General features: G+C 36.6%; 4 protein-coding genes and 3 non-coding genes across 12 annotated transcripts; 3 read left to right on the forward strand and 4 right to left on the reverse strand.

Moving 5' to 3' along the window:
- Positions 1–93: 93 nt before the first annotated feature.
- LOC145220298 (tetraspanin-31-like) lies at positions 94–4,685 on the reverse strand. The gene is made up of 7 exons (XM_080087553.1): positions 3,793–4,685; positions 3,579–3,657; positions 2,825–2,913; positions 2,551–2,631; positions 2,291–2,419; positions 1,399–1,554; positions 94–1,196 (listed from the first exon to the last, which is right to left on the reverse strand). The coding sequence occupies exons 1-7, from the start codon at positions 3,850–3,852 to the stop codon at positions 1,122–1,124; spliced, it is 669 nt and encodes a 222-aa protein (XP_079943679.1). The 5' UTR covers positions 3,853–4,685; the 3' UTR covers positions 94–1,121.
- Positions 4,686–4,853: 168 nt separating this feature from the next.
- On the reverse strand, positions 4,854–8,143 carry LOC145220297 (heterogeneous nuclear ribonucleoprotein A1-like 2). Of its 4 annotated transcripts, none has more exons than XM_080087549.1 (12): positions 7,951–8,140; positions 7,471–7,662; positions 7,318–7,395; positions 7,161–7,248; positions 6,962–7,084; positions 6,706–6,792; positions 6,587–6,631; positions 6,360–6,506; positions 6,259–6,297; positions 5,946–6,080; positions 5,690–5,859; positions 4,854–5,322 (listed from the first exon to the last, which is right to left on the reverse strand). In XM_080087549.1, the coding sequence occupies exons 1-12, from the start codon at positions 7,954–7,956 to the stop codon at positions 5,314–5,316; spliced, it is 1,119 nt and encodes a 372-aa protein (XP_079943675.1). In that variant the 5' UTR covers positions 7,957–8,140; the 3' UTR covers positions 4,854–5,313. The 4 variants fall into 4 exon arrangements, with proteins under 4 accessions (XP_079943675.1, XP_079943674.1, XP_079943676.1 ...); XM_080087548.1 differs by having other exon boundaries at positions 6,581–6,631; positions 7,951–8,137; XM_080087550.1 differs by having other exon boundaries at positions 5,690–5,843; positions 6,581–6,631; positions 7,951–8,123.
- On the reverse strand, positions 6,146–6,214 carry LOC145221362 (small nucleolar RNA SNORD31). Its single transcript, XR_013858842.1, has one exon. It is a non-coding gene; the product is annotated as a small nucleolar RNA SNORD31 (small nucleolar RNA).
- Positions 6,860–6,926, reverse strand: LOC145221361 (small nucleolar RNA SNORD31). Its single transcript, XR_013858841.1, has one exon. It is a non-coding gene; the product is annotated as a small nucleolar RNA SNORD31 (small nucleolar RNA).
- Positions 8,144–8,885: 742 nt separating the features above from the next.
- Positions 8,886–12,054, forward strand: LOC145220299 (chromobox protein homolog 3-like). The gene is made up of 5 exons (XM_080087554.1): positions 8,886–8,971; positions 9,112–9,260; positions 9,927–10,033; positions 10,159–10,318; positions 11,251–12,054. Exons 1-5 carry the CDS (start codon positions 8,927–8,929, stop codon positions 11,375–11,377), a joined length of 588 nt encoding a protein of 195 aa, XP_079943680.1. The 5' UTR covers positions 8,886–8,926; the 3' UTR covers positions 11,378–12,054.
- A 2,300-nt stretch (positions 12,055–14,354) lies between these two features.
- LOC145220014 (uncharacterized) lies at positions 14,355–24,179 on the forward strand. 3 transcript variants are annotated; one of them, XM_080087299.1, is made up of 16 exons: positions 14,355–14,459; positions 14,526–14,712; positions 15,351–15,454; positions 16,109–16,273; positions 16,614–17,303; positions 17,370–17,670; positions 17,900–17,996; positions 18,379–18,618; positions 19,265–19,390; positions 19,805–19,895; positions 20,879–20,941; positions 21,508–21,648; positions 22,126–22,260; positions 22,652–22,776; positions 23,499–23,646; positions 23,914–24,179. In XM_080087299.1, the coding sequence occupies exons 1-16, from the start codon at positions 14,405–14,407 to the stop codon at positions 23,928–23,930; spliced, it is 2,685 nt and encodes an 894-aa protein (XP_079943425.1). In that variant the 5' UTR covers positions 14,355–14,404; the 3' UTR covers positions 23,931–24,179. The 3 variants fall into 3 exon arrangements, with proteins under 3 accessions (XP_079943425.1, XP_079943423.1, XP_079943424.1); XM_080087297.1 differs by having other exon boundaries at positions 16,614–17,670; XM_080087298.1 differs by having other exon boundaries at positions 16,112–16,273; positions 16,614–17,670.
- Trnal-cag (transfer RNA leucine (anticodon CAG)) lies at positions 21,106–21,188 on the forward strand. The gene has a single exon. It is a non-coding gene; the product is annotated as a tRNA-Leu (tRNA).
- Positions 24,180–24,229: the final 50 nt, after the last annotated feature.

Below are 24,229 nucleotides of genomic sequence, written 5' to 3' on the forward strand. Positions count from 1 at the left end.
GGTGAATTCAGTATGTTTATACCAGACTGCCCCAAATTTGCAAATTAGTAAGATTCTTTATCTCACTTTGTATATTTTATTACCAGCACATCAAACCTTTCAAGTAAACTTATATTACACAAAAGCGTTTTACAAGAACTAGGTGTTACTGGGTAATATTCGGAGCATAGGAAAAACTACAAACACTACAGCATTTTATATACAAAGGTATTTTAATTTCAAATTCCACAACACATGTGCTGGTTCTTGCAAATCGTATCGGCTATTTTAAACTAAAGTGCGAACCACATACAAAATCCATAATTTCAGTGGCATGGTTTAAGGAGGCAAGTCTGAATTGAATATGCAACGTACCTTTTTGCAGCAAGGCATAGACATGAAAACTACTCAATTCCAACCTTTGGACTAAACGTGCCCAATATTTGTAAAGTAAATATACACAGAAGATAAATGGTGGTGTGATTTACCACCAGTAACTGTACAATAAAATGTGCTTCAAAAAAATATTGTGAATAAGTCTTTGAACTACAAATACTGGACAAAAAATCCATTAATTTGGGGTGTTTATATCATGCCATGTTTATCATGTTTTTACAAGCAAAAAAAGCTTCAGTAATGGCACATATTTTTATGCTTTGCACTGCATTAAACACCATGTTACCTAGCTCTTCAATGTAATACAATAACGCTTGTTCATATATTGCAGATTTAGGACAATAATTCAGCATTAGTAAGTAAGATGGTTAGTAAACACTATGCTAACAGCTAACATGGTTATATGTTCTCACTTTGTTTTTACAATGTTAAGTTGAAAGGCACTGAAAACAGTTTCACTAATACATCCTACAGCCTCCTTGTAAAGAGGTTTCCGCCAAGATCAAAGCACCACCAATAAAAAGTAAATATGTACTGCATTACTAGGCCATGTGCATGTTACACAGTCTTACCACATTTCAGCAATGATAAAAGCAAACAACATTATTACAAAAAATGGAATATTGCATACAAAACACATACATAAGGGGTGCCATCTCTTGTTTTCTGTACTTGCCTTCATAGTGGAATATATAATATTGTTTGTAACTTTTTAACTACAGAACTGGTCACACACCATGAAGTTGTCACAGGAATTGGCTTGGGTTGGCTTTGGGGTCTTTTTGGTTTCTGAAGCGCACAGCCAGCCATACACCCAGCATCTGAAACATTATTACATTTAGAGACCTGCTAAGTTATAACAAAAAAACTGTAACTTTTTAAGCATACTATTTAGGTGACCAGTATAAAATACCTCAAATCATATCTAAAATACTATTTCTATTATATATATATATATGAAAAAAATATATAAAATACCCCAGTCAACCTTGTTAACAATGAGGTTAAATCACAAAAACTTACCTCAGTAAAACTAAAGAAGAGTCCAACACCACCACTTGCTTCCAGTGCATGGCTAATTTGGTATGGAATGACTTCACTACAGGTTCTGCATGTCAGTTGGCTATCAGTAGTAACAGTATCTGATACTGTAGGAGTAGGAGATTGGCATTCTTTGCGCTGAAAAAAGGAGATGCTTTATTGCACATCTTGTTATGGCAACGGAAAAAATGAAACGAATTTTGAGGAAATTGTATCTACAACCTTGCTTATTAATTTTGCAATGTCATATTCATTACAGCATCTAACCCAAAAGCAGACCAAAAGACCAATATCCATTGCCACAGTAGAGGCCAAGTTACACTTGCAGATCAATTCATGGTAACATTTAGTGATGGGACGGGTATACGGTACTCGGTATCGATGGTATCGAACGATTTCAGTGGTATCGATACTCGTACTCGGTATCGAAATTTTTTGTCTCAGTTTTCGATACCAACGTGCGAGTACCGAAGGTCCATTTACACCATAATAATACGGGCAACTTTATGCCAACATTTGCTTCGGACAGCATAAAATTGGAAAAAAGTTCCGCCAGGTTACGTATATTTTTTTCACTATCGTATGGAGATTACATTTTTCTGCATGTGTGTGTGCACGCCTGTACCCTGGCCGTGACAGATAAATTAGTCAGTGATATACAACACTGTACTTAAGTACTCAGTAATCGTACTCGGCATCGAAGGTATATACATGTGGTACTCGTACTCGGTACTCGCTTCAAAACCTGGTATCGTACCATCACTAGTAACATTATCACTTCATCAAACATACCATAGAATGCCATTACCCCAAAATACCATCTACCAAGTAACAAAAGAACAAGTAGAACAGTAAAGTTGTTTTTTGTGATCACCTGTTGACATTCTGTGCTGTTGTTCGTTTCCCAACCACAGCATGTAAAGTACTTTTCAGCATCCTTGATAGTGTTGTTCTTTAGCCCGTCAGTTGAATCACTAGTCCATACTTTTTCAATTGCATTTTCCTATTTAAAACAGTAAACAGTTTAAAATAGATGAAAATGTTATTTGTAAAAGAGTGAAGACAAAAACATTTTAATATTTTCACAGTAAAATTGTTACCAATTTTGAGTTTAAACAAAGAGTTACTACTTACCACTTGTTTTTCTGACACAGCTAAACATGCAATTGACACTGAGAACTGAATGATGAACAAAAGGAAGAGTACCACAATGTACTAATAGTTTAGCAATTAAGGAAAACTTTTTTGTAACAAGTTGTACAGTTACGGTAATTCATGTCTTGTAACAGTTTACACTGGGACATGCATATGTGGCTCTTCTGGCATTAAACTATAGGTTAGGCAGAGCATAATGCAAATAATCTTTTTGTCCATGATAGACCAAATTAAATATAACAGTGAAGGATACGAAAAATAGCAGAACTTGATGATGCTTGAAACCAGCAAACAGCCCAAGAAAAGAAATCAGAAACAGGAATAATCCAGAAGCAATAATACCTATGAAAAATATTTGCAACTAATTAAATAAATAAGTTCTAATTTTGTTTGTTATGTGATACTTTCATGGAACAAACCACTGTTGTTATGGAATCATTTTAACATTTGAATGGATGATACAATGTGGTTAAATTTGTATGTAACAACTGTGCCTATCAGCAGTTTCTACATTCAAATCTGTTTGGCTTTGGGAATATTTAAATTTAAAAAATCTTCTAGCTGAAAAAGTAATACAAGGTATGCATTTTTCGAACCAAAAATCTGTCAGAAAAACAAATATGTAACAATACATTTTTTATGATTTGTTTGTATACGAGGTATAAGCAAATCCGCTTTGACCGGACTAGTCACTCAATTACAGGACCAGCCTGGAGAATTTGCAAGTTCATGATGAGATATTGGCTATCAGTTCAGTTTTAGTCAGAGTCTAGTTTTTTTTTTGGGGGGGGGGGGGCTAATGCTGTTTATCTGTGATATAACGATTCAGCTTTAAGCACTTGTATGTTGTTAAAGTCTGGTACACAACACAGAACCTAACCCCACTTGTGTAATGGAGATGCTGGCCATCGTCTAAAAAGATTTGTTTGTGTACAAATTATTAAAGGTTTACTTACAAACTTACTTTAGGGCACAATTCATGTTATATAAACAGTATTATAATTTACCTCCTGCAATTTCAAATGAGCTTATGATTGATGTTGCTCTTGCATATGACCCCATTCCAATGAGAACAAACGATACAAGCTGTAAGAAAATAATACTTTTTTCATTCTTTTATAAAACAGATTAATTAAATATTATTAATCCAACTTTTTAAAAATCTTGGTTTAATTATTTCTCATATGATTGTTTATCATAAAAAAAACATAGCAAGCTTACCAAAAATAGAATGTTCAGTAACGCCAAGGAATTCTTGGAACAATTAAATCCGCCACACATTTTGTTTTTAGGGTAAGACTAAGTTCCAGACAACAACACTATTTAGGCAAATCTTTAAAAAATTACAACATCAATCACTTGAAACAGGGCCAGGGGTGACCGCAATCTCCTTCAGGATTAAAGTTTTCAAATGTCCTGCTCCTGCCTGACCAGAACTACAAAACGTCAATACACGTACACTTTGTGAGGTCATAATTCCCATGCAAGCACGTGACTCAACAGTTGACTCGTGAAGCGTGACGATATCTTACAAAGACAGTCATGGACTGGTAATTATTCGGTGGGGTGTTTCTCGATTTTATATCCTTAAAAACTGAATTCAAGTAAGCTCTACCCACATTAAACCAAAAAATTGGAACAATTAATTTGAACGCCAGCCCAAAATACTTTTTCCGCGTCTGGTTGCATGGTAAAATGTTTCACAAATTGCTCATATGACTACTTATATAAGTTTGATACACTCCTGATTTTCTTGGCGACCTAAATAATTGCAAACACCAGATAAAACATTGGTTCCCACTTTGATAACTACTTGTACCACGTTAATAACATGCTTGAGTTTTCTTAGTTTCATCTAATGATCTACTTTTTTACTATTATGAAAAGCCTGTAGGCAGAAGCCGACTGCCAATGTCTAATTGTTTTGCACGAATAGCCTCAAGCAATTGGCCTTTCTTCCTTACTACTAAATATTAACGTTTAATCTAAAACGCGGTCCTTGCATTAACCAACATTTGAAACGCCTTTTTGTAGACAAAGAAAATGTCACGTAGACTAGAGACCACAACGATCTCGGAATCACCCTTGAAAACAACTTTTTCCTAATGGCAAATTTAAAACTGACGACTGTCACTATGAACACCATTTTCAATGTATTCGAAATCTAGACGTTTTTGCAATGCAACTGAACCACCCTCACATTGCTGCAGTATGTGTAGCAAGATCTGTTTAAAAAGTAACGATTTTCTGTTACTTGAAAACTGCACAATAACACGACAATGTTGGGAATAAAATTTAATCATGGCGTAGCAAAAAAGGGAAAGAAAATGTAGTCACAATTCATAACATTCACATGACCTGAACAGTTCTTACAGACATAAAGCAAACATGTGTTGTACATTCTTTTGCAGGCTTGGGTATAAAATATTTGAGCAAAATTCTTGGCACCTTAGGTAGGATAAAAGCCGCTATCTGCATTCACAGTCAAACAAAACATAACTAAGTCCAGAGGCCAATGCATTAATTGCAGGTGTATCCTAGCTCCTATGTAAGAGCTTGTCGTACAGTAGGTCCTATACGAACGTTGATCATCCTATGTAGGTAGATTGGATTGACTATCATCCTAGTTCCTATGATTGAAGCTGGGTAGCAGACGGCCTACTCTTTCTATAGTTGAATGAGGCCCTAGTGCCTATGTATAGGATGACACTGGCACCTATGGTTTGCTATGTCTTCTCGGCCCTACCCTACCTGCAAATACAAGGATTACACAATCAGGTACAAAACAAATCAGTTTAATGAGGTGCAGACAGTTTGTGTCCATAATTTTTCCTCCACTAAGTCAAGCAGCTAATTTGCATGTCCATTACTCATTTGAGTAGTTGCAAGCTGCAACATTTAGCCCAGTGCTTGGAAATGACACACACAAACAAAACACAGTGGTGGATTCCATGCACTTATGCAATACTTACCATGTGTAGCCCATACTTACATGTTTCTGCCATTCATTGATTGAAGCGATAGGGCATGAACTCCTCAGTTTGAACCAATAGGGCATGAACAACAGATGTACACAGACACAAGACAGAAACATCAGACCTACTATAACTTTACTTACCTTTGTACCAAGAAATGCTCGGTTTAATACCCTCTCTGATTTTGGTTGTAGTTTCCACCTCCATAACCACCATAACCCCCATACCCACTTCCAGCCCCATAACCACCTCCTCCTCCGCCGCCGCCACCACCGCCACCACCAGTACCATATCCCCCTAAAACGGCACATGACTTGTTAAAAACATAGTACTTGAAAGACATGGCATTGACACAATGTAAAACATAAAAGGTATTTGAAGTCTATTTATAAAACTCACCTCCGTACGGACCAGCAGCACGCTGACCATATTGACCCTTCATAGGGCCGTAATTCGAAGCATTGCTACCATAGCCCCCACCATAACCATCATCATACTCATTGTATCCTCCCTGGTCATAACCTTGATCATATCCTGAAAATAAGACAGCTTTTTAGGGCACACACTATTGCAGCACAGTAACTACAAAGTTATTGTTTCTTTTTTCAGTTCAAAGACCAATCAACATAAAATTCAGACTGGGGCGGTAAAAGATCATCATATAAAAGATCATTTTTTATTTAAACAAAACCTTTCAAAAAAGAAAACTTACCACCATATCCACTGTTGTCTTGTCCATAGTCATCATATCCTAAGATATAACAAATATTACAACTTTAAACAAGGCAAACACAGGGAAACAAAAACACATACCTGAATTGTTGCCATATCCATGGTAGTTGCCATAACCACTATCATCATAGTAACCGCCGCCACCACCACCTCCTTGATTGTAGCCACCTCTGCCGCCACCTCGACTACCACTACTTCCACGGCCTCGGCCGCCACCACCTCTGCGGCCTATAAAACAAAGAAATAAAGTTTTGTGCCAATGATAAATACAAAGCATTGCAAAAACCACTGAGACACAGTACCTCCACCTCCACCGCCACCACCACTGTGCCTGTGCTGTTGGCGTTCCTCAACTTAAAACAATAAATAATTTTAGTTTTTTTTACAGAAACATACAACCAAGGAAAAGCAAAAGCACAATATTTACTCTGTTGTTTTGCTTTTTCCATTTCAACTTTAGACAGAGCCTTTTTCACTTCACAGCGCATGCCTTCCACATGGTGATGTCTTTTCGCTTGAAAAACAAATGGTCCTGTGTTAGTGAGCACTACTAAAACCACTTTAAATTTTAGGCCTAGCAGTGTTTCTCAGAATTGACCAATCAACATATTATTCTGACTGGGGCGGTAAAAAATCATCACTGAACTGAATAATAATTGCAATAATAAAAAAATCTTTCATACCAACTAATTTGTCAACAGTGTCAAAGTCACTGAAGGTAATGAATGCAAAGCCTCTTGGCTTCTGTGTTTCCCTGCTTAATGGCAGCTCAACACTTTCAATAGTGCCATGTGCTTGGAAATACTCTGAAAAAAGCAATGATAAAAGTGTTAATATGAGTCCAACACTTCCACACTGTGACATATAGCCTGTTAGGCGCACCTTTTAACATGTCTTCAGTGCAGTGTTCCTTGATTCCACCAATAAAAACCCTTTTTACTTGGACATGTGCACCTGGTTTTGAAGATTCCTGTGAATGTGACATTTGGTTAAGTATAGTAAGTTACAGATGTGTTGATTTTATGCAGTAATAACATACCTCTCTTGAAACTGCTCTCTTTGCATCAACTTGTTTGCCATCAACTGTATGTGGACGATCTTGCATACATTTATCAGCCTGTTGCAGTAAAATGAGATCATTTTTTGTAAGCAGTTTAGTTAATAAAATTTTAAATCTGTTTTGTGAACTGACCTCTTCTTCTGTGGCGAAAGTGACAAAGCCAAATCCTTTTGAATGTCCCTTATTTGGGTCTTTTATAACGACACAGTCAGTGATGGTGCCATATTTTCCAAAGTATTCAGACATGGATTCATCTGTGGTTTCCAAGTTTAAACCACCCACAAACAATTTTCTTGATTGTTCCTCCTCTTTTCCATTGCGGAACTAAAAAGAAAAGTAACATGTTTGTTATATGTTTAAATAAATTATATGTGTAACAAACGAACTTTGGCATTCAATTATATTCAACTAAATGATTTAAAATTGCACACAAACAATAGTATATATTACAAATTAAACTGCAGTTGGATTTGTTTAACAAAAATAAACAGGCATGTACACCACAAAATAAAAAATATAATCGAAATACACACATAAAATAAATTATTTTATAATGATCTCATCCCTGAGCAATTAGGTTGATCAATAAATCAACAAAAATGTATCACCTACCGGCATTTTGCTGATTGTAAACGCTTCTCGTCAGAAGGCAGAACAAAGATGGCGCTTTACAAAGAGTAAAAACCAGAAGACTCGTGGGGCGACAATGCACACACTGGTTCGTGTGAGATTTGAATTTTCAAGCGGATGACTTGTGGAATTTTAATGCTTCATGTTCAACTTTCTAATGCAGGATAATTCTTGTTCACGTTATGCACATTAAGTGACTTTATTGTAAGACGTAATATAAGCATCAAACGGAAGAGAAACGATTGTTTATTTAATTCATCCCCGAAGTATTAAAATGTTATCTTTTAGATTCATCTTTTCATTATGTTTTGTGCTAACGGCAAAAAAGCTTGCTTTTTGTACCACCTTTATTGTAAACTTTATTGTGTGGAGAATTTCCGTTGCATGATGAGAACATGTGTTGTGCTGGATTCCGAATCAGTCCGATTTTAAGGCAAGCATGTAACGTCCCGGATGTAAAATCGGCGCGAAATGTACACATTCGCTTGTTATTTTCTTTAAAGAGGTCAAAGGTTAGTGCGGTTCGAGCCATTCGGATGTCCTAAAAAAAATTTGGAAAGGGATAAACGACATTTAAACTTACATTTCAATGAAAACTTGCGGCTGCTGTAGAAGTGTTGTTTTTTTTGCAACCGCTTGTGTTCGTATAGTTTCACATAGCACATGTTGCTGGAAGATGGAATTCATATAACCCTTCTGCAGTGTTTTGCTAAAGCACCATTATAATAATGCTGCTGGACATTAAGCAATATTAAAAAAATGATAATGTATTTACGGCATTTGTTGCAGTTTTGATATGAGCACAGCAGTTAGCAAAAGCCATTACGTTGTGAAATACGTTATCCACAGTTTTTAGCCAATATTATGCAGTTTGGTCACTTGGTGTGTTTTGCTTTAAATGCTCTTATGTTTGGTTGTATTTATAATGTTGTTGTTTTTATAATGATTTTTCAGATCTATGTTTTTAGCTTCCTGGTTTAGATCTCTAATCGATTTTAGTTTGGTAAGTATACTTTAATTCTTTTGAAATATTATGACATAGATACAAATAGTATTAAAAAATTTCACAGAAGATTTAGTTGTTGTAACCAAAAGGTACTAATGATGTATCTTGTGTCTCATTCAAAACATTTCATGTTGTAGAATACCATGGGTAAGAAGAAGGATTCTGAACTTGAAGTAGAAAATGATTTGGAGCAAGAAGGAGATGAATATGAAGTCGAAAGGGTTGTGGACAAAAAAATTGTCAAGGGAAAAATCCAATACCTCATAAAATGGAAAGGATTTTCAGAGTTAGTATTTTTTAATAGTTGTACAGCTTAAATGTGTGTTGTTAGCAGGGTTGCAGAGCTGGAATATATAAGGTTTTTAATAACTGTGACTTCTATAGTTTCCCAGTCTGCAGAACATGGCAGTTCTTGTGGTGTAGGACCAACATGTCCCACATGCGGTTGTGCATGACCCTTAATCGGCATGAAAGAAAGCAAACAAAAGAGGTTAAGACAGGACAAATAACTGCCTTTAATGTGAAATTTATGTGTACGACCCCAAACTTTGGCATGCAAAAATAATTGTGTGTGAAGCTGTCATATCTGCAGACTGGATAGTATCTATGCAGGCCGATCCTCAAGATTGTCAATTAGTTTTAAACAAAGTTTGCCTTAAACTTTCATCAAATACAAATAAATATGTCTTGGGATGCCTCAAGTAACGGGTAATATACACCAATAGGAGACAGATAAAAAAATCACTATTGTATTGTAAAAAACTTTGTAACCCTGGTAAATAAATGTTTGCAGTTTAGCGATTAACCATGTTATTTTTGTCGGCTTGTATTGTTAGCAGTTTCTTAAATAGAAACTTGTTTGGAACAATCGTTAATTTTGATTATCTGAAGACTGTTTTGTGTTCATCTGCTTTTTTTGTTTGTTTTTTTGTAAAAAATATTTGTCTTCCAGCTCGGACAATACATGGGAACCAGATGACAACTTAGACTGTCCAGACTTAATAGCTGATTTTGAAAATAAAGCTTCTAAAGACAAAAAACCCAAAGATGGTGCCAAAGGTGCTCACATATAAATTACAAATTTACAAGCTTTCCAAACGACTTTTTTAAACAACCTTTTTGTACAGAAATACATGTACATAAAATGTTATTTCTTTTAACCATGCACATATATTTTACAACAGTTGATGACAAGAAAAGAAAACTAACAGAAAAAACAGAATCTGCCAAAAAGTCCAGGATTTCTGAAGAGCTCAGGCCCCGAGGGTTTGCCAGAGGACTTAACCCAGAAAAAATTATTGGAGCAACAGATTCTGGTGGACAACTTACATTTTTAATGAAGTGGTATGGATGAGCTATTTAACTAGACAATACTAAAACACTAGTATACACTTCATAGGTAAAACTGTCGACATCATTTGAACTTAAAACGCAATACATGGTTCTTTAGGTAGCTTTTATTTCTAAGCAACTCAACTTCAAGTAAAATTATTGGCTATACAAGATACATTTCCATTCTAGCTAAATTGGTGTTAGTGTTGCATAATCAGGAAGCAGTATTGCTGGACAGACCAATGTGTGAACTACACTGAATTGTCAGACTCTTAATACCCGTTTTTGCTCTGTGAAACACATGCTGTTCAACCATCAATATTATTTTGCATTCAAATCTTTTGGGTCAAATATAGGGTGTAAAAGTATTCAGTTAATATTATATCAAAATGAACATCTGTTGAAAAAAAAGGTATGAGAGGATGTTTTGCAATGTTTTCACTTTTTGATTCCATTTGTTGCACTAAACATGCCATGTAGACAGGTTTTTTTAAGGTTTGGTTTGGGTGACCGCTAAGTAGTTTTAAGAGACTGTAAGTGTTTCATTTAAATACCAAAAATAGCCATATTTGCTTAAACGAATAATTAGTACAAATTTTGGGAAACCGCTGGAGAAATTTGAGGGACCGTTTCGGTCCCCTAAAACACCTTTAAAAAAACACTGCATGTAGATATGGATTAGTTGAATAGTTTAGCATGTATTGCTTGTTAAATTAGTTTTAAGCATATTAAAACTAACTGCTAATTAAGAAAAAAATATCAAAAATAAACCTACAAATAGAACCTAACATTAATTGAGAAATAATAAAAAACATGTAACGAAAAAAGTAATTAATCGTCCCATCTGACTTGGATCAAGACAACAAGGTGGCTGTGTGTTGTATTTTTTTTTTCAGTGTTCTTACATTCTGACATGTAGTACTTTCATTGTTTGTTTATTGCAGGGAGGGCAGTGATGAAGCCGACCTTGTAGCCTCGGAAGAAGCGAATATCAAGTGCCCTCAAGTGGTGATAAAGTTTTACGAAGAAAGACTTACATGGCATCAAAGTTCACCGGATGACCAGAGTTGAAAAATGTTACCTTAGCCCTGACCCACAAGTTTTCCTGGGCAACCCAGAACTGCAGAGACTGGCCTGCGCCATTTTGCGTAGTTTGCCTTTCACAAATTAAGACCACCTTTTTACGATGATTTGTATACCCAATGCCTTAGTAAAGTTATGATGTGCCCTTCTTTAAAAAGGCCTAAACACATTTTCCATCTTGTTGCAAACACCAACAAACAAGTGTTTTTTTGAGGTTGCAAAAAAAGCAGAACTCTGTATGTTGATTTTTTTGCCAATCCTGGTGTTTTGAAGAAGTATTCTCTTTGCAATTTTGAACAACTTCACTTTTTACCATTTGTCCAACAATCTAGTTTTGTAGTGGTCTTCAATCAGTGACCTGTGACATTAGTTTTAGTATACGGCACAAGTTAACTGCTCTTATGGCTGTCCAACTTTATAGTGTTTAACAGGTTAGTTGACACAACAAATGCTTTTGGGGTAATTTGCATCGTTTTTGGTTGATATCAAATTTCTTGTATAGTCGATGCATTTCATGTTCACCTTTGACCTTTCAGTTTTCAGGGCGTCTTCAATTCAAGTACGATTTTAAAGTCAAGTACTTCGCCACGGTCATGTTCACTTGTAAACGATTCGGGATGTTCATGTACATAGTGGAACGTGTAAATAAAACTTCTTTTACCAAATATCCGGTCTTATTTCACGTCCCAAGCCTAATAAATTAATCCGATTCTGTGCTTTTAACTAACTTTCAGTTACCCCCGCTTCGAAATTGTAGATACCTTGATCGAATTGTTCAACATCCAAGATAGTCGAGTGGTTGGAGCAACCGCCTTGTGCTCACAAGGTTGGTGGTTCTAGTCCCATCGGCCAATTGTGTTTCAAACGGCATGTTTCCATCCTGATTCAGGTTGAACAAAATTGAAGTCGCCACCGCCGTTATGGATATAGTTACATAAAAAGGAAATACCTTTCCTAAAAGTTAACAAATGAAGTGTCTCTTAAATGCTGTGTAGGTAACGCGCCATGCTGGTCGAGCTGTTCAATGGTTTGGAACGGGGAACTCCCTCCTAGCAGCTACTCGTGCTACCAATCTTATTGTTGTAAAATAAAGTGAAATCGTTTACCTAATCTAAAGTTGTAATCGGTCCCATGTTCAAGGCCGCGTCAAAATATCTAAGCCCTGATGTGGACACGAAAGCAATTTTTTGGAATGGACTAATCGTACATAAGGTGTTAAATAGCGACAACTGAGGTTGAATACTGAAAGGTGACGATGAGGAAATGAAACGTTCATGCAATCACAGTCACTCGTATGATTATTCGCGCTTATGTTTAACTTCAATACACGATACTCCACAATATTCCTCTCATAAATGCAATAAAAAATAACACAAAACAATACAGCTTAAGTAACGAATAACGTTTGATTTATTGCTTAAGCTAGCTTCCTTTTTTGTCTTCAGTAACTGATTTAAATGTTTCCACATTAGTACGTATAAGCGCAGCCACAAAAGCGGAGGCATTTTTACTGTAGCAATAAACGGTTTTGTCAATATCGTCCCGAAGTTTTAACTTTTATTGTAACAAACCACATAAACGTAACATAAAAATCGTACAAAAATATTGTAATGAATAAAGATCAAGCGCTTGCAAACAATATAATTGGATTTTAAAAACGATTGTCTATATTTGTGACACTATTGCTTCAAGACTCCAATGTTCGATCCGCAATAAAATTTAAACATTATCCAATCTAAACATCATTTTATTTCCATTCCTTTGACGTAAACATAAGGATTTGCTGATCGGATGAAGTTGTTACGATTTTGGTCTCAACTTAAACGTTGCATTTCAACGGAAGTGTTATGTGTTAAATACCTCATAATTAACAAAAAAATACACATAACTCCATGCAAGCCCCGTTATCACTACATGTTGTCAGGAATTAATCTCTTAATTGTTTGCGGGGCAAATACACAACTCAAATTTTTCAGACAAAGTTTTTTTTGTGTGTTAGTTTTGTTACGCCCTCGTCGACAACAGATATGTATGGCCTTACTAAAAGTAGACGAATTGAGTTGAAAATAGTTTTAATATCAGCTAGAATGTTTGAGATTAAGTCAAGGAGATTAGTGTTTTGTGACATTCACAAACCAGTGGTATATGTCGACATGAATCTGAGCATTTTTTAGTGAAATTAGTTGTTTAATACGTCTACCTTGTTGCCAAAAAAACGTCTATCGTAAATTGTTCTTTTTTACAATTGGTTGGCAAACGCTATTCGTTAAACTTTCTACATTGGAGGATTCATGGTTCAATTTACTAAATAGGAGGGCAAACAAATTTCAATTACGACTTTTACGAAGGTTCACACACCTAAAATAACAGTTGCTTATAATGGGAAACATTCTTAACTGACAATTGTTCATTGACATGACGAGTGGTAGCCATAAAGGTGTTTCAAACCTATCATCTCTAGTGTTTGTATGTGAGCTTCTAATTAGGTACTCGCGTCGACCAAAGCCGATCCGCCTATTTGTTTGGTCTTTGCATGGCCGCGTTGTTATGTGGCGAAAGTCATTTTTCTAACGCCAAGTTTTAGAAGGCTGTGCGGTCAAGGTGACCGGGTTTAGAAATCGGCAACGTGAAAAATGGATCATACTATACATTGCCTTAGGTGTATAGTTGTAAACCAACGCGATGTTCAAATAGCGGTGTTGTGGACTTAAACGCAGTCAGATTTGCCATGTAGGTTGCTCAAAAGATAAGGTGTAAGTTATTGGCTCGTATGGGGTTCATTTTTGATTCATATTTTGACATTATTCTTTAGTAAATCAGATCAATAAGTCAAGAATAATTTAAAGGTGTAAATCAGTATCAGTGTAAAGAGGCGCACCAAAGGTTACACAGAAAATAACATAATAGAATTAGTTTTCAATGCAACAAACATAGCAGTAAAACTACAGGGTTTAACAACCTGTATTTCTTTTCCCTTTATTTTTAAAGAACAAAAGGTTTTTATTTCTTAGCAAAATGAATCAAAGACAAGCTTTGCTTTTAGTGCTGATATGCGGAGTTTTTGTAAAAGGTAAGCAACACCTTGCCATTTTATTTAAATCTAAAACTATTTAAGCTAAAAACAAGTTTTTTTTAGAATGTACGTGTGAAATTAATTGGGTGATTTCGGATGCGATTCGCGGAGCCTGGGAACAACAAAGAAGCAAAAACGCGGGTAAATCGGATGAGATTGTTCTAGAAGAGACGGAAGAGGTTGAAGACGTTCCGCTCATCCGAGGTCCGTGTTTTACAAAGTGCTCGATCGCCGTGGAAGACAGAAGACGGTAAGTTATATGCAGTGGTGGGATTCAGCCGGTTCGCACCGGTTCTACAGAACCGTCTCACGAAATTTTATGACTTCAGCGAACCGGTTAGCATTACTGGTTACTGTCAATGGACTTTTTGTAACAGAACCGGCTGAAAAATATGAATTTTGTGATAGAACCGACTGACAAAAAATGTGAAACTACTGTTGTGCACGGTTGTTCGAAATTTTATTGCTTGAAGTATATATTGTCATATAGTTTGTCATATATACTGGGTCGGTATTCCTAGTCGGATACATTCCTAATAGATGTGTCTATTTGTGGATATTATTATGGTTTAACTATTTGTCATTCTCTTTAAACGTCCGTGTCCGGTTGGGCGTTTTGTTTTTAAATAGAACTACAAATGAAGATTTTAAAATTTTTATCCACCAAGTAAAGGATACTGCTAGTCTAAATTTGAACATTAAATCGCTTTTAAACAATAGGAATGTAACATTGAAATTTGGGTTCACTTCATTTTAAATGCCTGGAACTGCTAGATTCGAATCTTTTTGCTTCAATGCCAGGTTTAGTATTTCTATTTTCTTTTACTAGTAATGGATTTGAGCTGTTACTTGCGCATTTGTTTATCAACGGTTGAAACTATTTTACAGGTGCACATACACAGGGACAATCAAATCGAAATGTATTCGGAAGAAATGTTGTTGGGATGACGACGAAAGCGTTGCTGATGATAAAAGATGTTACAGAAAAGAAAGTAAGTGACATTCGACAATTTTCAAATGCGTTGCGCAGATACGAGGCGAACGTTTTGGTAGCATCATACCTTTCTTTGGCTTTTTTGGTATGTATTGTTTTGTGTGATGTATATCGAAAAACAAAAACCTTATGAAGCTGAAACACAGTTACACGGCAAGTATCTGTAGATACAAAATTTGCAGATACCAGTTCATCTTTTTTTACTGTACAACTGTCAGTGAAAAACTAGTGGCTATTGTTAAGACGTACTAATTAAAGTCACACTAGTCATTTAAACCGAACCCAAGACTTTCATCTACACCCTGTAGCAGCCTACCAGTGCGAGTGTTTTGCGTATAGCGTTGTTTGAAAACCTGATTTTAATGTTTTAATTTTTCCGTTGACAAATACCACATGCACTTACGTCACATGGGACTGTGATGTCATTTCGGCACTTTGCATTTTTTTGCAACACGCCGCCTATGGCATAATGCGACTTTTGTTCGGAATAAAGCAAATTTGTACACTTAAGTGACAAGTACACCGAATTTTGCTTTTTTACAATCATACTCTGTTTTGTATCTTAATTTACCAATTTAATCGGTAAAAACACATAAAGGTAAACGCCCACTTAAACTGAGCCGCCTTAATAGGCTACTTGTCTATTTTGCAGTAGGAATCTGTGACAATCCTAAATGCCTCGCGATTGATGTCAAGCAACGAGTCACATGTTTAGCAGCAGCGACCAATCCAAATGTGACACGTGAGAAAGCATCTTGTATTCGTGCTGAATGTTGCTGGGATGAGACTGTTGGATCTGGGATGTGCTATGACATGAGTAAGTTGCATACGGACATCAATTTTAAACGATCCTTATTAGATTGCACGCTTTTAACGTGATGCTGAAAACATTTTTGTAACGGAACCCGTGTCTGATTTTCTGCGTGTATTAGTTTATATATTTGGATTTTAAAATACTTACGGTGTTTGACTTAATTTGGACTTTTTTGAAAATAATTTAGCAGCGGTTCCCTTGTAAATATGACAAACCTATAGGACACTGTACACTGATAACGAGTGAACGGTGGTACTTTCGTATATTTATGTATTTGTTTGTACACAATGTGCATGTACACAAAGCTCGCGTGTCCGCTATATGAAAGTTATATTTTTTTCAGAAACTACTAAATCATCGAAGAAAATAGGAGCAGCAGTATCGGCTCAAGAAGGGTCAGCAACGATGACTTCATCTGTTTTAATCACATCCACTGAAATTCCTGTCATAAATAACATTACAACGTCAACAACCCCACTTGTGGCAGCAAATACAAGTGTTTCTAACGCGACTGATGCAGTGGCTTTCCAAGACATTGCGGCTACAGAATATACCACAACACAAGCAACAACACCAACTAAAGTAGTACAGGCAACAACATCAACAGACGTGGTACAAGCAACAACCACAACAGAAGCAGTGCCAGTAGCCACTACAACAGAAGCAGTACAATTAACAACCACAACCGAAGCAGTACAAGCAACAACCACATCAACTGAAGCAGTGCAAGCGACAACCACAACAGAAGCAGTACCAGTCGCCACTACAACAGAAGCAGTACAATTAACAACCACAACCGAAGCAGTACAAGCAACCACTTCAACAGAAGCAGTACAATCAACAACCGTAGTACCAACAACGTTGTCAGGTTCCCGATTTCAAGTTACTGTCTCAACACTTTTTCCAGACTTCGTGCCCACTAGCGGTCACAATCCAGTATCCCATACTCGACCCCAATCAAGGCAAGACCTATCTATGTTTGGCGGACATCAAACTACATTTCCTCAACTTTCGGTTGCTGTCAGGCCAACTGGTGAGGTTTCAAGTAGCACACACCACCCAGTAAGAAGTTCAATTGCTCCAATGACCTCCATTTCAGCTTCTAACGAGAAAGTAAACCAAGATCAGATGCAAGCAAAGGACCTTGGCCATACAGACCAAGAAATTTCATTCCAACACCGTTCAACTACGATTCCACCCCTTTTTCCAAATTCCGTTAAGATTGAAGACAAATCTAGTGTGAAAACCGGAATGTCCAACGAACCGGACCCCATGTTTTTACCGTGGTCTTGGCCTGAACAAAAGGAACCTTACATTTTACCTACTACCATTTCTCCACTACCCTATCAATCCATCGCTTTTTCAACAAACCCAGTCGTCAATTGGATCAGCACAACACCGTGAGTTACTTTTTGTCTACTTAAACAAAACACAGAAAGAAAGAGAGATCAAAATTATAAATCAACAACTTTGCAAACAGTCAATTTGATCAATCCTTTATTTTTGGCTAAAGCTGAATTTGGCTAATCGTCTTGTTCACGGTTAACATTAAAATGTGGCGACTTTATAAACTAAAGGCGGATGCAAACGTTGCTACCTTTATTATAATATGTGTCTTGTATTTTTTAGAAAACCTTCGGTATTTTTTGTTCCCACCTCAACACCAGCGTCTAACAGGATGATAAATCCACCAGTAAAAGACTCAGATTTAGTGACTTACAATACAGTAAGTAAACTGTACTTAACTTATCATTACGCTATTAATGAATCACAATAACAGACATAGTTTTTAAAGCTATGCATACCGTTTATTTCGTTAATCTAAATCCTAAACAGTTCACAAAAAGTGCATTTTAAATTTGCGTAGTTTATTTGTTTCATTGTACATTTGTTGTTCTTTAAAAAATACGCTTGGGTAAAGTTAACTGGTTTTGTGAAATTTAAGTGATTTTTCATGTTAAATTTATTATTTTTCTAAATTTACCGTATTTAATCCATTGTAAGCCCCACAAAGTATAGGGTAAAAAATTTTAGGCAAAGTCTTACAATCCAATAAATAAGATAGTAAATGTATGTATTGTTTAGTAAGTTTATTTTTTGTTCCATAGGCTACAAATATAAAAACGGTAAATCCTCTTGCTCAACAAGTCTGGAGTCGAAATTTGGTTTTCTGCATGCTGGGAGAAGCCAAGCTTTGCAAACTTTCTATTATTCACGGAATGTCAATAAAACCAACCAATCAGCACAGGGGTGTCACAAGGCAACAGCCAATCACAGGCCAGCAAGGACAAACCGACTCGACAGCTCACATCGCCTCTCAACCGATTGCAAAGAAAAGCCAAAAACCGGTGTGTATTCATAAATGTTTAAACCAGAGTTGTAAGTCGGGCCGGGCTTTTCGGGCAGGGTTCGGGTTCGGGCCTGTTTCGGGTTTGTTTGTTTGTTTGTTTGTTTAAAAAAAGACGGTCCTGATTCAGGCCTGACTTTACAGTTTACACTCTGTGTCAGTATTTTTTGAAGAAATTTATCTAGCTAGGTAGCCAGTTTGCTGGACCGGGCCTAAATGTCAAACAGCCCTAAAACGCTTTGTTCAAGACCACTATTGTCTATTGTGTTTGTTTTCTTGGTCTTTCCTTAGGCTTCAATGTTAAGGCCTGTCAAGCAAACTTTCGGGATTAACGGCTTCCCAAAAACGATTCAGGTTCGGGACGGGTTTCGGGCTCCAATTTCAGGCCCGTTTACAACTCTGGTTAAAACCCAGTTGATAATGTATTTGTTCGGTTGTATAAGTTAAAAATTCAGATTGTCACCATTATGGTCAAAAGCACAGGTACGCTTCAAATCCAAAATCGATAAATCGTTTCTATTTAAATTGTCTCGTTCTTTGTACATCTGTAAAAACACTAAAAAAGTACAATAAAAATAATGTTTTATTTGAAACTGTTCAACCATATTGTAAACAAAATGTTTCGATTTCAAACAATTTGTAAAAAGGTGGATGACTTTGTGCCAAAGACAGAAGAAGAAAAAACTGACTACTTAAAAACACTTTGCAAACTTGTTGACGAAATGGGATTGGAAGATAAAAAATGGAAAGTCACTTGTCGGGCCTTGAAAGTGGTAAGTTTACTTGACCTTGTTTATGACACTAAACGTTTTCTGGTGGCTAAACTGTTGCATTAGAATCGCCCCATTTCTAATTAGGTGGAAAACGACCTTATAGAGACCTGGATGGTACTAAATTAAAACCCAATTAAAATGTGGCATTAAAGATTTAAAGAAATAAACTAAGCGTTTGACAAATAGATATTCTGATCTTGCTCGTATTAACATTCTGGACAAAATTTTTGCTCATTAGCTGGTAAAAATGAAAGCATTACCAATTTGAGTTCACGAATCGTTGATTTCTGATCAACGGTTTAATTATTCTTAACCGTGTAAATTTAGATTTCTTATAACACATGGCAGTGGCACTGTAGCAGTATATAATATTTTATTGGTATAGCACAGCCGTTAACCAAACGTCCTGTATAGGCTGAGGAGGCAGCAAAGAAGCCACTTCCTTCCGTAAAAGATATTGAACGTGGGATGCTTTCCGCCCCCGGAATCTCAGCTGGGAGCCAGGGTAAGCCCAGCGATTGAGTGGGCGCCGGTAGATTTTTGCAAGAGGGCACAATATGACCAGTGGTGGAATTCAAATTTTTTGTCAGCCGGTTCTGTCACAAAAGTCATATTATTCAGCCGGTTTTGTTACAAAAAGTACAATGACAGTAACCAGTAATGCTAACCGGTTCGCTGATCTCATGTAATTTCGTGAGAAGGTTCAATAAAACTGATGCGAACCGGCTGAATCCCACCACTGAACGTGACACATATACTTACAATGTCAAATAGATGTGTACATGTAGGCATAAATTACGTACTGTATTCATCCTGAAACATTCTATAAGATGTAAAAAATCCCATTGTAACCATGCGTCCATCACGCATTTCATTACCTGTACAGTTTTGTGTGTTCGAAATACAGTAAAACGGCAGAAGTGCCCACTATTGCTCGTACGTACCGGCTACAGTGGCACCATGAGTGATTGCGATTGCCAACAACATATTAACTATTTTCAATGTTTACCCGATTCACCTTAATGTTGCTTTTCGAAGTAACTCTTTGTAGAAAGTGGTTTGTATATTTTATGACAACAAAGCTAGCGATGCTTTTAAAAAAATAAAAAAGCATGCCGTTACAAAGGCATGATGGTATACGCGGGTGTAGTCTAACTACCAGTTGAAATTGTATTCTATATACACCAGTACCTTGGCAGTAATGTTTTTGATCAGTTGAAATTATTAAAACTAAAAAGATTAATAGAACCTAACAAGTGTATGAGGATCATGATGTAACCTGAGGCTTTTTTATTTAAAAACTGCAGACCTCTAACCGAATACAAAACAAAATTTTGGGACTCATTTGTTTGACTGTTCTGCTTAGTCAACAACAGCGTTGGTATCCTAGATGTGCAAAACATGCATAAAATGCACAATTTTTTGTCATGTAAAAGATAATTAAGAAACAAATTTTTTCCCCTTTATAAGCGCAATCTTTATGCACAGGAGGAAAACCACCAGCAATCAGTGGAAAAGGACGAAATGTCATCAACCTACTCACTTCAAATAGTAAGCTATGGTCATCTTATCATTAGAAACAGTAGAGTTGGGTTTTCTTGTTAACATTTCAGTAATTATTTTTTTAGTTTTCATATTTTTACCCTTTCGACTGCTAAATCGGTGCAGCAATGTTTTTTTTTACTATCTAAGCTTGTCAGGATACTTGCAGTAAGGGCAGGATGGCCGAGTGGTCTAAGGCGCTGCGTTCAGGTCGCAGTCTCCCCTGGAGGCGCGGGTTCGAATCCCGCTCCTGTCATTAGTTTATTACTCTTTTCCAGAGAACAAATGACACTGATACTGTAGCGCAGTGGTCGGCAACCTTTTTTGCACTGCGGACCGTTTTCTAAACTAAAATTTGATCACGGACCGGCCGTCAAAAAACTAGAAATATTCAGCAATAAAAACGGATAAATTACTTTACCATCCCCGGGATGCACCGGCAAAATGTTTCCAGCATTTAATATGAAAGAATATACGACCCGGTAACAAATCCTTGTGGACCGGTGGTTGCCGATCACTGTTATAGCGCAAATAAAAATCAATGTCAAGACTATTGATTGCACGTTTTTTATTAGACGATGTCTGTCTTCAACAACGCCTATTTCAAACCGGTATCAACTACCCCATTCCTTGTTACACATCAGAGTTGCAAAAGGTTGATTCTGAAGCTACTTGCTTAAGCTTAGGATGTTGTTGGAGGTCTTCCATGGAAACTAGTAAGTTTTATCATGTAAAAATGCTAACAAATTTACAGAGCTCTTCTGGCAATTGTATTTCTATTCCGCTCCACAGGCACCTGCTCAAAAGATTTCTGACCCAATCATTCGTTATCGCGCATTGCTTTCGTTGCGCTGTGAGTGTGACGTGCTTGCGTATAATTCTTTTTCCTTTGTTTATCGTGCAATGTACTAAGCGCATTCAGTGTTATTCACCCTGATGAAGGCGACCTGTATAGGACGTCGAAACGTCGGAATAAACATACAATTGCCAGAAGGGCTCCATAAATTTGATATTATGCCTTTCAGCAATAGCCTACATATAAAAATGCTAGTTAAACACTCTACCCTCATTTTACAGTTAAAAGATGTAGGAAAGATATGTCCCAGCTAAAAAATTTAAAAGGCTTGCAGCAAAAACAATTCTGCTATTAAAAGTTTTTCAAGTCATAAAGTAAAACTTTTTTTCGTTTGCAGTCGTTTTGGACCGACTAAACATGCCTCACAACAAACTGACGTCATACATTTTGTCGAATACGATCGGATTTTCGGACGATGATGGTGATCATGAACACTGTATTAAGCCTTTGAGCACAACAAATATTTATGCAAGTAAGTATTTATACCTACCAGATGTAAAAATTGTAATATATATTATTCTTTTTTTCATTCGGGGGCGCTATGGGGCGTTCTTGCAGCACTACATCACTTTTTGCTTTTAGCAACACCTCTCTTTCTTAAACGCATTAAAAGCGTTTTATGAAACCAATAAACCAGTGGTTCTCAAACTTCTCAAACATGCGGCGCATTAATTTTGCGACACAAAAGTTGTTGAAAGAAAGTTAATTTGCAACTTAAATTAGTGGTATAAAATAAAAATGGAAACATGAAATACAATTGTTTGGAATTTGTGATTACTTTACAATTAGAATTATGAAACTAATTTACCACCATCATAGTTTGTTTCCTTTCGGTATAACAAACGGCTTTTTGTGTGTTATAGTGTACTGGATGTCCTATACTCGAGATATGGCTCGTCTTCAACAAGAACAACAGCAAAGCCAGCAAGCAGGCATTTCTAAAGTCGACGAAACCTCGGAAAATGCCTCATCTTTCCCCACTCCACAGGTATTGAGTTCTACCGCACTTATATCTTGTGGAAACAACAACTGTGTCGTACAAGAATCGTTGATGTATTTTTTCATGTTGATTTGCGTTTTGGGGTAACCTGACGCAAACGCACGCCCAAGGGATATATTTGACATGCATTAAGATAAATGTAAGTCGGCAAAAGTGTGGAAGTAGTGTTGTACCAAATATTCGGTTTCGAAGGAATAATTTGTTGCGATTCGGCCGAAACCGAATCTTTCACGAACACAAAGTAAAACGTGTCTTTTCTGTTTAATGAGGTACCACACAATTTTCGCCATAACTAAATTTGCGGCAGCTATTATGATTTTTAAAACATTATCGTTTTTCCCATTTAAAAAGACAAAGTTAAGTCAGTAATTCATTGGCATACTGGCAAAGGCCGAGGCATCCTAAAGCCCACAGAACTAAAATGACAATAAAACACAAATATTGTGTTGTGTAAAACCACTGTTTGGCTCGTACGAAAACCTTTGTGTTCCAAGTGTTGCAATGATGACGTCACGCGAAGTCGTCACTACGCTTCTCTAGAAAGTAAGCAAATGCCTGTGAATTGCGAAACTTTGATGTAAAGTCTTATTTCTGGAAAAGCAAAAAGACTGGGAATATGTGCCGTATAGGCCTAAACTACATTAAACATTTGGCTTATCTACTAATCGCACTACTATATATAGTACAGGTACATCATACTTTTATTACAGACATCATCAAGTTACGGATGTGATCTATTAACGTTTGGAATTCATGTTTCGTGTGGAGATGATATTACCGACATGGATTCGTGTTTTGCGAGATCGTGTTGTTGGTTCCCTCAGTTTGGAGACGAAAAAACAAAGTGCTTTTTGCCGAGTAAGCCACTTTTGTAGCAAGTATTTAAATGTAGGTTCGATGTAGAACAAAATTTCACCTAAAAGATTTTTCTTATTGGACGTGTAGTCATATATCAATCACACCACATATGGGGCTGCGATATCCGATGTCCGGTCGTGTACGTTTATATTCACCGACATAAAAATATTCAAATAAAAATTTGACACTAGCAGCCTGCACATAGGCTACACGTAACCTTTTTTATTTTAATTTCACATAAAATAACCAAAACGTACTTCTTTGCAGAGGATGCATCGCGATAACAGACTAAAATTCCGGACAATTGACATTTTTCATGCAAGCCGTCGCCAAATGTACAAAGATGAGACACCATTCTATCACTTTTTTGTCAAAACAAAGCTACTTTATTTTTGGCCGGTTCCTGCGCTTTTCGCGAGCGTTTGCCATTTTTTCTGTATTTCGCATGCATTTTGAATCATAATATTTTTATTTTTTGCCCTTTTTCTTATACTTGCACTGCGCATTGGTAATAAAATATTACTTTTTTGCAACTTGTCAACATTTATCCTCTTAGCTTAGTACAAGGGTAAACACACGCCGA

This window comes from Phallusia mammillata, chromosome 3, assembly GCF_965637545.1.
Source record: "Phallusia mammillata chromosome 3, kaPhaMamm4.hap1.1, whole genome shotgun sequence".
Lineage (NCBI taxonomy): Eukaryota > Metazoa > Chordata > Ascidiacea > Phlebobranchia > Ascidiidae > Phallusia > Phallusia mammillata.

Coding starts and splice junctions, on each gene's coding strand:
- LOC145220298 (XM_080087553.1), bottom strand. CDS start 3,852: ATGTGTGGCGGATTTAATTGTTCCAAGAATTCCTTGGCGTTACTGAAC. Junction 3,658..3,792: donor TACTGAACATTCTATTTTTG/GTAAGCTTGCTA, acceptor ATTTTCTTACAG/CTTGTATCGTTTGTTCTCAT. Junction 1,555..2,290: donor ACAGCACAGAATGTCAACAG/GTGATCACAAAA, acceptor TCCTTTTTTCAG/CGCAAAGAATGCCAATCTCC.
- LOC145220014 (XM_080087297.1), top strand. CDS start 14,405: ATGAATCAAAGACAAGCTTTGCTTTTAGTGCTGATATGCGGAGTTTTT. Junction 17,671..17,899: donor AATTGGATCAGCACAACACC/GTGAGTTACTTT, acceptor TGTATTTTTTAG/AAAACCTTCGGTATTTTTTG. Junction 17,997..18,378: donor ATTTAGTGACTTACAATACA/GTAAGTAAACTG, acceptor TTTGTTCCATAG/GCTACAAATATAAAAACGGT.
- LOC145220299 (XM_080087554.1), top strand. CDS start 8,927: ATGTTTTTAGCTTCCTGGTTTAGATCTCTAATCGATTTTAGTTTG. Junction 9,261..9,926: donor AAATGGAAAGGATTTTCAGA/GTTAGTATTTTT, acceptor TTTGTCTTCCAG/CTCGGACAATACATGGGAAC. Junction 10,034..10,158: donor ACCCAAAGATGGTGCCAAAG/GTGCTCACATAT, acceptor ATTTTACAACAG/TTGATGACAAGAAAAGAAAA.
- LOC145220297 (XM_080087548.1), bottom strand. Junction 6,632..6,705: donor GGAAAAAGCAAAACAACAGA/GTAAATATTGTG, acceptor TATTGTTTTAAG/TTGAGGAACGCCAACAGCAC. Junction 6,298..6,359: donor TGGATATGGCAACAATTCAG/GTATGTGTTTTT, acceptor GTTATATCTTAG/GATATGATGACTATGGACAA.